Consider the following 10,837-nt stretch of genomic DNA (forward strand, 5'->3'; position numbering starts at 1 on the left):
CAACATAGTGAGGAAAGCCTGTCGCTACTAAACATACAAAAATTAGCTGGGCATGGTGGTGCATGCCTGTAATCCCAGCTACTTGGGAGGCTGAGGCAGGAGAATCATTGAAACCCCAGGTGGAGGTTGCAGTCAGCTGAGATGGCACCATTGCACTCTAAACTCCAGCCTGGGCAACAAGAGTGAAACTCTGTCTCAAATAAAAGAATGGGAGGAAACTGGTTACAATAACCAAATTTCATTTAAATGCCTTGATTTTCTTGGGCTGCATCTTATTGATTGGACAACTCAGTCAGTGCCTTTTGTTTTTTCCATCAACAACTGAAGATTCCTGAGGCTTAAACTGAAAAACAGGTTACTTAATAATAGACGGCACCAAACAGATTCTGCTCAGTTTTCCTTTATTTCTGATTGTTTCTTTACAACCATCCATGCAAGAGTAACTCCCTCATGTATTCTCAAGCCTGAATTCCACTCTAGACATTCAGATTCCCATTTTCAACTCTACAGGATACAGGTCCCCAAAGTCCCATCGAATCCATGGCAACATTTCCCCCAAGTCCTGACCCTGCTTGATCACCTTTCCTTTCCCACTTTCAGAGCCCATGTGTGAAACGATGGGTTCTGTGCTCCCTTTAGGATGTACCTAAGACCTAGGTTTTAGTTTCCAAGTGTCCAGAAGAAAGCGTTTGACATATCCATCCAAATAGGCAGGCATTCAACAGCAGTCTTGATCTGCCTCCAGGTCATAAAATGACCTGTCGCCACGGTCAGGGCAGTAGTCAGTACAGAACAAGATCCTCTTGGGGTGCCTGAAGTCCCTCACTCTCTTCAACAGCTCAGCCCTAATTTGAGCAAATCTGCTCCAGCAGAGAGTACCATCAGCACCATAACTTTCCCGCGGGGCAGGATACAGCTCCAGGCATAAGTTTTTGAGTATGATTGTGTGGCTCAGCAGGTTCTCCAGGGTGGCCATGGAGATGGGATTTCCACAGAAGTTGAAGGTGTTGAGCTCAAAGCAGCGGCTCAGGGCAGGCAGGATGGCGTTGACTTGGGAGTCTATGATGCCACAGTCATCTAAATTCAGGTACTCAAGGGTGGCTGCAACTTTTTCTAGGAGAATTTGGAGAGGCACAAGACTGTAATTGGTCAGTCTGATGCCACTCAGGTCCAGGGTCTTTAGTTGACTGATACTCGGGCACTGGGATAGATGCTTCAATTCTGATTCCAAAAGCACACAGTTAGTTATTGCTAGGACCTTTAACGAGGTCTTCAGACAGCTGGGGAGAGAGAGCAAGAAGTCAATTCTTGGGAATCATAGGGGTGAGTGGAGGGTAGTGGGGAACGGCTTCAAGGTAATGGATGGAGACCATTTTGCCCAAGTCCAGGATCATTCTCATGGCCTGATGGTCAACACTTAGGATGATGCGTGATGAAGAGCTTTGCCACCGAGGTCAATTCCACTTTAGACCCGGCCCAGTAACTCACACCTGTAATCCCAGAACTTTGGGAGGCTGAGACTGGTGGATTCCTTGAGATCAGGAGTTTGAGACCAGCCTGGTGAACATGGCAAAACCTCCTCTCTACTAAAAATCCAAAAATTAGCCATGTGTGGTGGCGGGAGCCTGCAATTCCAGCTACTTGGGAAGCTGAGGGAGGAGAATCGCTTGAACCCAGGAGGTGTAGGTGGCAGTGAGCAGAGATCATGCCACTACACTCCAGCCTGGGTGACAGAGCGAGACTCTGTATTAAAAAAAAAAAAGGAGAAAAAATAATTCCATTTGAGGCTGACTCATTTCACCATCATTTATAGGAATGGATCAAGTTCACAGAATCCCTAAAGCTCCCTTTCCTCATCTGTCAGGCAGAAAACCACATCCCTGGGCCACAGGAGCCCAGTGGAGATGCAGGCATAAAGGACAAACCCAGACAGGATCCTGCAACATCAGCTGGGGTGGGCGGGCTGCAGGCGTCCCTGACACGCCTGTATCATCAGCAAACCACCTATCACTTTCACCATTCTTTGTGCCTGCTCCCTGACCCTCTGTTTCAGAATCATACATTTCCTAGGTAATTAATTTACCTGGAGCTCGAAAGAAACTTTGACAACAGGGAATTAGAGATGGGATCATTCATGTTCACCAAACTGTGGGGCACAAAGCTGATTTTCTGACATGTGCAGGTTTGCTGAGCATTCCCCTCTTCAGTGCCCACTTCACTTCCCTACTTCACATCATCTTCTTAAAAAGTATCTTGTTGGCTGGGCGTGGTAGCTCTCGCCTATAATCCCAGCACTTTGGGAGTCCAAGGTGGGTGGATCACTTGAAATCAGGAGTTGGAGAATAACCTGGCCAACATGGTGAAACCCTGTCTCTACTTAAAATATAAAAATTAGCCAGGTGTGGTGGCCCACGCGTGTAATCCCAGGTACTCGGGAGGCTGAGGCAGGAGAATCGCTTGAACCTGTGAGGCAGAAGTTGCTGCGAGCTGAGATGTCACAACTGCACTCCAGCCTGGACCATCAAAGTTAAAATCCATCTCAGAAAAAAAAAGTTATCTTGTTTGTTTTTACTTTTATTTATTCATTTCTGACAGGGGTCTTGGTATGTTACCCAGACTGGTCTTAAACTCCTAGGCTCAAGCTATCCTCTTGCCTCAGACTCCCAAAGTGATAGGATTACAGGCATGAGCCACCGCCCCTGGCCAATTTTCCTCATCTTAACTTAGACACACGTCCTCAGGAAGAATCCAGAAAGGCACCCTCACTAGATCTGAACCCCCCAGTAGCTAGCTTCCTAGCATGGCAGCCTCTCTATAGCATCTCCCCTAGCTGATCCCTCTGCCTCTATTGGGAGGGTTGCATGATACCCATTTCAGGACAGGGCCGCCAACAGGACAATGCATGGACATTCTAGTATCCCCTTCACTGTTTCATCCTCATAGGCTGGCTCACAGTAGATGCCCACTAGTGTTTACTGTAACAGGCTCTGCTGTGGTCTGCAGAGAAAGCTCACCACTCTCCCTCACCTGAGCAGCTGGTCCAGGTGGCCTTCGAGGAAAGAAACAGAGTTCATATAAAGCTTTTGGAGGCAGCACAGCTTGAGGAACTGAGTGGTGAACTGGGTAACAATCTCCTTCTTCTGCTCTGGGGAAACGTAGCGAGAGACATCCATGTGGGAGAGAACGAGCTTCTGAAGATTCCTCATGTGGCCCAGGTATGGGGTAAACTGTGTCAGGATGGGCAGTATCCACTTGCAATTCACTTCCACCTCCTGGATACAGTCTAGGTTCACCATTTTCAGGATGCTTCTGATATTGCAGAAGGGCATTCCCAAAATTTTCAGCTTCTTACAGCACAGGTGTAGTAAATCTCTCCTCTGCTTGACCCATAGAAGGAGGCAGGTGAGGTATTCATCCAGAGTCCTGTTCTTGAGCCAAAGTTCTACGAACACAGTCAAGGGCTGCCGTCCTCTCATCCTTGGACAGTCCTGCACTGGTTTTTTGTTCCTCTTGGCATTGAGGAAGCACCCATGGGCCATAGCTTCAGACCAAACCATCCAGAAGTTCTCACAGACATCCTGTAAATCCAGCACTTGAAGTTTCCACCTCCTGTGGGAAAATAGAGGTGAGACTGAGAATTTCAGAACTCATTTCTGAACTTAAACTCCACATCCTGGATAGCAGCTCCTCCCCTCCCTGCTTCTTGTCCCTCTCTCTGACTTTTCTTCACCCTGTTTTCCCCTTGGATCCTGCCCACTTCCACATTTTTTTTTTTTGAGACCAAGTCTCCCTCTGTCACCCAGGCTGGAGTGCAGTGCTGTGAGGTCACCACACTGCAACCTCTGCTTCCCGGGTTCAAATGATTCTCCTGCCTCAACCTCACAAGTAACTGGGATTACAGGAACCCACCACCATGCCCAGCTAATTTTAGTATTTTTAGTAGAGTTGGGGTTTACCATGTTGGACAGGCTGGCCTCCAACTCTTGACCTCAGCCCCCCAATGTGCTGGGATTACAGGAACCCACCACAATGCCCAGCTAATTTTAGTATTTTTAGTAGAGTTGGGGTTTACCATGTTGGACAGGCTGGCCTCCAACTCTTGACCTCAGCCTCGCAATGTGCTGGGATTACATTGTGAGCCACCGTGCCCGGCCCAGTTCTCACTTTTCATGGTGCCTTTCAGTGCCATTAGAGGAGAGGTTCCTCTTACCTCCATGGACCTTGTGTGGTGAGCAGTGCTTTCCCTGAGGAGCTGGTGAATGGCCAAGTCCTCTCAGCTTCCTCACCACCACCATCCCCCACTTGGGCCTCCTCACTTCTCATGACCCAGCTGTTCCTTCTGTTGGACACCTGGGCCCTCCCCACCAGCCCACCTGGGCCACCTCACCTGGGACGAACCCCTTGGGTAAGCAGTGCATCAAGCCCATCGAGCACAGCTTTGAAGGCCTCCAGACAAGGCATCTTTATCAGAGGCCTCAGAGGGAGGCGGCGGAAGGGCCAGGCCTGCACCATCAGCTTCAGGGCCTGACAGCGTCTCCTGCTGAAGGCCTCCATGAACAGTGGGGGGAAAAGTTCTGTGGGCAGCTCCTCCAGGGTGGAGACGGCCAAGGCTTGATCCCTCAGCAGGTTCCGCCCCGCAAGCTCCAGGAGTCTGGGGGCAGTCCGGATGCTCATCTTCATGAATCTGCAGGGAAAACTTCCAGAGGACAAACCCAGAGAAAAGGCATCACTCTCAGGCCAAGCCCATGCAATCTCATCTTCTCCCAGGGCCAAAGTCACTGCTCTGGCAATGGTGAAAGAGCCCTCAGTTTACTCCAATTCTGCTCTGTACTCAGTGGCCATTAAGCCAGCATTCTGCCTCTGCTGCATCAGCATGAGCGTCTCCCAAGCAGTGAGGAAGCAGGGCCACCACTAGCCCTTCCTTTCTATCCAGTGTTCCATCCAGTGACTAGTGAGTGTGGAGGAACCTGAAAGCGAACCCCTCCTACCATTGGGGGAAATTACTAATTCCTTAAGTTTCTAAAACAATGGGAATGGGAGTGTCACAAGCCTACATGCCCACATTTTCAGTTCCTACAAATAAGCTTGTTGGGAACATTCATGGGGCATCCCTAGAACAGGTTCTATTTGTTTTCTTTTCATTATTTAAGCTTGCTTTCTCTTTCTCTCTCTTTCTTCTTTCCTTCTTTCCCTCTCTCACTCCCTTCTTTCTTTCTTTCCCCCTCTCTCTCCCTTCTTTCTTTCTTGTCTTCTTTCCCTGCCTCCCTTCTCTCATTCTCTCTCTCTTTCTCTCTCTCCCTCTCTCACTCTCTTTCTGACAGGGTCTTGCTCTGTCACCCAGCCTGGAGTGTAGTGGTGGGATCTCAGCTCAGTGCAGCCTTGACCTCCCAGCTCAAAGGATTCTTCCTCCTCAGCCTCTCAAGTAGCTGGGACCACAGTTATGCATCACCAAACCCAGCTCATCTTTTTTTTTTGACTTTTTGTAAAGACAGTGGATTTCGCTATGTTTTCCAAGCTGGTCTTCAACTCCTAGTCTCAAGCAATCTACCCCTCTTGGCCTCCCATCATACTGGGATTATAGGTGTGAGCCTCCGCCCCAGCCTCATTATTGAAAATTTCAGTGAGATGCAGTGGTCTCCGCCTGTAGTCCAAGCTAATAGGGAGGCTGAGGTAGGAGGATCGCTTGAACCCAGGAGGCAGAAGTTGCAGTGAGCTGACATTATACCACTCCACTCCAGCCTGGGAAATAGGCTAGATTGAACAGAGAGACAGAGAGAGCTACATTTGATTAGAATTCTTAATGTCTACCCAGTTAATCCTGTTTGGATTTTTGACTTTCTTAAATATTAACTGATCGAATTAGATATTCATCCATCAAAATGAAAGATTTAGGGATAGGGTGAAAGTCCAGGACTCATTCACTGATTCCCTTCACAAACATGGAGTTTTACTAATATGTGTCCTTCAAAGTCCTGAGTGTGAGATAGGGAAGTGTTGAACCTCTTCCTGATATTAGACAGAAAGAAAGAAAACTTGAAAGTATCTTTGTTGAGGGATCCTTGGCCACGTCAAATTTATCAAAATATTTCAGAGTTAAAACAGTTTTCAAAGACAGAGATGACAGTCCCTAAGAAAACACAGTAGAAATCTTCATGTATCTAATGATCACCTGGGTGGTATAATCTAATTTTTTTTGGTGTGGATGAAGCTAAGTCTGACTTTGTCGCCCAGGCTGGAGTACAACGGTGCCATCTCAGCTCACTGTAACCTCCACCTCTGAGATTCAAGCAATTCTCATGCTTCAGCCTTCCACGTAGCTGGGATTACAGGCATGCACCCCCACAGCCATGTCTCCATTTGGGTGGAAGAGGATGTGATTGGTTTAAAATTAAGGTCAAAGATCCTTTTTGATTGATTTTGTTTTTGTGTTTTTGGACAGGGTCTCTCTCTTTTGCACAGGCTGGAGTACAGCAGTGGTGTGAGCATGGCTCACTACAGCCTCACCCTTCTGGGCTCAAGTGATTCTCCCACACCAGCCACCCAAATAGCTGGGACTACAGATGCATGTCACCATGCTCGGCTAATTAAAAAAAAAAAAAGTAGAGGCCAAGCACCAGTGACTCACAGCTGTAATCCCAGCACTTTGGGAGGCCAAGGCAGGTGGATCACTTGACGTCAGGTGTTCAAGACCAAACTGGCCAGCATGGTGAAACCCCACCTCTACTAAAAATACAAAACTTAGCCAGGCATGGTTTCAGATGTCTGTGACACCAGCTTCTGAGGATGGAGACTGAGTCATGAGAATTGCTTGAACCCGGGAGGTAAAGGTTGCAGTGAGTTGAGATCGTGCCACTGCACTCCAGTCTGGGCAACACAGTGAGACTCCATCCCCACCCTCAAAAAAAAAAAAACGTTGTGTAGAGGAGGGTTTTTGTCATGTTGCCCAGGTTGGTCTCAAACCCCTGGGCTGAAATGATCCTCCCACTTTGGCCTCCAAAAGTGTTGGGGTTAAAGGCGTGAGTCACTGCTCCCTTCAAGAATTTTGAAATGACCTAAACCAAAGCACAATCAACTTTTTTGAAATAAAGACAGAACTGCATTTAGAGGAAAATATTCAAAGCCTCAAATTGTTCATATAAAAAAAAAAAAAGGACAGGATATAGCTCTGTGCCATCGTTGGCTGCACTGTCACCATCCCAGACTGACTGACTCTAGGTCAGATGGGAGTGTCCTTACAGAAATTAGTGACTTACCAGATCTGGATGTAGTTTAGAAGGTGCTCAGACCTCAGGAAGAACCAGGCAGGAACTCCAGGCTTGAAGACTTTGGGTCTCTCCTGTGGGTCTTTAGAAGCTTTTATTGACCTTTCTAATCACAACTCCCACCCACACCCCTCCACATATCCGCTGCTAGCTTCCAATCAGAAAATGATATCTGATTGCATTTGTGAAGCTCCACCCAGGTAATCCTGATTGGGTTTTTGGCTCTCCCCAGATTACCGGATTGAATCAGATGTCCATTCATATCACATATCTATATTCACTTCATGAAGCAAGAAATTGACAGTGTTAGGGATAGGGTAGAAGTCAAGAATACATTCATTCAAGGCCAGACGAAGTGGCTCACACCTGTAATCCCAGCACTCTGGGAGGCAGAGGCAGGTGGATTATCTGAGGTCAGGAGTTTGAGACCAGCCTGGCCAACATGGTAAAACTCTACCTCTACTAAAATTACAAAAATTAGCCAGGTGCGGTGGTCTGCACCTATGGTCCAATCTACTAGGGAGGCTGAGGCAGGAGGATCGCCTGAACCCAGGAGGCAGAGGTTGCAGTGTGCTGACAATACACCACTGAACTCCAACCTGGAAAATACGCTAGATTCAAAAAAAAAAAAAAAAAAAAAAGAAAAGAAAAAAGAAAAAAGAGAGAAAGAGAACTACATTTGATTCAACTTCTACCCAGTTAATCCTGATTGGATTTTTGGGTTTCTTCCAGATTTACTGATGGAATTAGATATTCATCCATCAAAGTGAAAGATTTAGGGTTAGGGTGAAAGTCCAGGACTCATTCACTGATTCCCTCCACAAACATGGAGTTTTATTAATATGTGTCCTTCACAGTCCTGAGTGTGAGATAGGGAAGGGTTGAATCTCTTCCTGATATTAGACAGAAAGAAAAAACTTGAAAGTATCTTTGTTGAGGGATCCTTGGCCACGTCAAATTTATCAAAATATTTCAGAGTTAAAACAGTTTTCAAAGACAGAGATGACAGTCCCTAAGAAAACACAGTAGAAATCTTCATGTATCTAATGATCACCTGGGTGGTATAATCTAATTTTTTTTGGTGTGGATGAAGCTAAGTCTGACTTTGTTGCCCAGGCTGGAGTACAACGGTGCCATCTCAGCTCACTGTAACCTCCACCTCTGAGATTCAAGCAATTCTCATGCTTCAGCCTTCCACGTAGCTGGGATTACAGGCATGCACCCCCACAGCCATGTCTCCATTTGGGTGGAAGAGGATGTGATTGGTTTAAAATTAAGGTCAAAGATCCTTTTTGATTGATTTTGTTTTTGTGTTTTTGGACAGGGTCTCTCTCTTTTGCCCAGGCTGGAGTACAGCAGTGGTGTGAGCATGGCTCACTACAGCCTCACCCATCTGGGCTCAAGTGATTCTCCCACACCAGCCACCCAAATAGCTGGGACTACAGATGCATGTCACCATGCTCGGCTAATTAAAAAAAAAAGTAGAGGCCAAGCACCAGTGACTCACAGCTGTAATCCCAGCACTTTGGGAGGCCAAGGCAGGTGGATCACTTGAGGTCAGGTGTTTGAGACCTACCTGGCCAGCGTGGTGAAACCCACCTCTACTAAAAATAGAAAACTTAGCCAGGCATGGTTTCAGATGTCTGTGACACCAGCTTCTGAGGATGGAGACTGAGGCATGAGAATTGCTTGAACCCGGGAGGTGAAGGTTGCAGTGAGTTGAGATCGTGCCACTGCACTCCAGTCTGGGCAACACAGTGAGACTCCATCCCCACCCTCAAAAAAAAAAAAACGTTGTGTAGAGGAGGGTTTTTCTCATGTTGCCCAGGTTGGTCTCAAACCCCTGGGCTGAAATGATCCTCCCACTTTGGCCTCCAAAAGTGTTGGGGTTAAAGGCATGAGTCACTGCTCCCTTCAAGAATTTTGAAATGACCTAAACCAAAGCACAATCAACTTTTCTGAAATAAAGACAGAACTGAATTTAGAGGAAAACATTCAAAGCTTCAAATTGTTCATATGAAAAAAAAAAAGGACAGTATATAGCTCTGTGCCATCGTAGGCTGCACTGTCACCATCCCACACCGACTGATTGTAGGTCAGATGGGAGTGTCCTTACAGAAATTAGTGACTTACCAGATCTGGATGTAGTTTAGAAGGTGCTCAGACCTCAGGAAGAAGCAGGCAGGAACTCCAGGCTTGAAGACTTTGGGTCTCTCCTGTGGGTCTTCAGAAGCTTTTATTGACCTTTCTAAGCACAACTCCCACCCACGCCCCTCCACGTATCTGCTGCTAGCTTCCAGTCAAAAAGCAATATATGATTACATTTGTGAAGCTCCACCCAGTTAATCCTGATTGGGTTTTTGGCTTTCCCCAGATTAATGGATTGAGTCAGATATCCATTCATATCACATATCTATATTCAGTTCGTGAAGCAAGAAATTGACAGTGTTAGGGATAGGGTAGAAGTCAAGAATACTTTCATTCAAGGGTGGGCGAGGTGGCTCATACCTGTAATTCCAGCACTTTGGAAGGACAAGGTGAGTAAATCACCTGATGTCAGGGGTTCAAGAGGAGCCAGGTCAAAAAGGTGAAACCCCGTCTCTACAAAAATACAAAAATACAAAAATTAGCTGGGCATGATGGCAGGCGCCTGAAACCCAGCTACTTGGGAGGCTGAGGCAGGAGAATTGCTTGAACCCAGGAGGCAATGGTTGCAGTGAGCCAGAATTGTGCCACTGCACTCCAGTCTGGGTGACAGAGGGACATTCTGTCAAAAAATAAAAAAATCCTTCATTCATGAACTCCACAAACACTGATGGTATTTTACTAATATGTGCACTTCATAGTCTTGAGTGTGAGGCAGGGAAGGATTTGATCTGTTTACGACATTAGACAGAAAAATAAAATCTGAAAGTAGTGTTGTTAGGTGATTCTTGGCCACATCAAAATATAAAAATGCTTTATACTTTAAAAAGCTTTATAAAAAGAGAGGAGTCATCCCTACGAAATCAGAGTGAAAATCTCAATGTATTGAATGGTCTTCGGGATTTTGTATAACCTAAGGTAGCAGATTACATGCTCGTTCTGGTGGAGGAGAGGTGCCACTGAGGGCGCGAGTGGTCTCAGGGCTTAGGTTAAGGCTTCTTTGGAAGAAATTGAAACCACATCGATAAACTTTATAAATTTAATCAGTGAAGAAGGGAGGGAGAGAAACAAAAATAAACCAAGCTTGCAACACATTCAGCATTCATCAGGAGGTCTTCTTGCTCTCTGACCTGGTTCCTCATGGTTGCTGGCAGCCTACTTTTCCAAAATCATATAGACCTTAGATTACAGTTCCCCTTAACTTCCCTGCAGACAACGATTCAAGCATTGCAAAACATTAACTTTTCATCTGAGATATTCTTTCAGGTTCTGCATGTCAGTGAAACTACTGATGCCAGCTGATCTGAAGGGCCCTGCAATGCTCCAACTCACCAAAGAATGCAGTTTCTACATCCTGTTGACTTCTTCCCTCTTACCGCTACCCCAACTTTCCAGCCCCTTGCTATCCAGGATCCACTGGATACCCTCAG

The 10,837-nt window shown here is 46.5% G+C and overlaps 1 protein-coding gene across 1 annotated transcript; it reads right to left on the minus strand.

Annotated features, from left to right (window-relative positions):
* Positions 1 to 694: 694 nt before the first annotated feature.
* LOC129398150 (PRAME family member 11-like) lies at positions 695 to 4,695 on the minus strand. The gene is made up of 3 exons (XM_063596193.1): positions 4,388 to 4,695; positions 3,028 to 3,609; positions 695 to 1,280 (listed from the first exon to the last, which is right to left on the minus strand). Exons 1-3 carry the CDS (start codon positions 4,678 to 4,680, stop codon positions 719 to 721), a joined length of 1,437 nt encoding a protein of 478 aa, XP_063452263.1. The 5' UTR covers positions 4,681 to 4,695; the 3' UTR covers positions 695 to 718.
* Positions 4,696 to 10,837: the final 6,142 nt, after the last annotated feature.

This window comes from Pan paniscus, chromosome 1 (assembly GCF_029289425.2).
Source record: "Pan paniscus chromosome 1, NHGRI_mPanPan1-v2.0_pri, whole genome shotgun sequence".
Classification (NCBI taxonomy): Eukaryota; Metazoa; Chordata; class Mammalia; order Primates; family Hominidae; genus Pan; species Pan paniscus.

Bases quoted from the DNA above. Each gene is read 5' to 3' on its own strand.
- LOC129398150 (XM_063596193.1), bottom strand. From the start codon at position 4,680: ATGAAGATGAGCATCCGGACTGCCCCCAGACTCCTGGAGCTTGCGGGG. The intron at 3,610-4,387 runs GTGAGGTGGCCC...ATTTTCCCACAG, and splicing joins ACCCAAGGGGTTCGTCCCAG to GAGGTGGAAACTTCAAGTGC. The intron at 1,281-3,027 runs GTGAGGGAGAGT...CTCTCTCCCCAG, and splicing joins CACCTGGACCAGCTGCTCAG to CTGTCTGAAGACCTCGTTAA.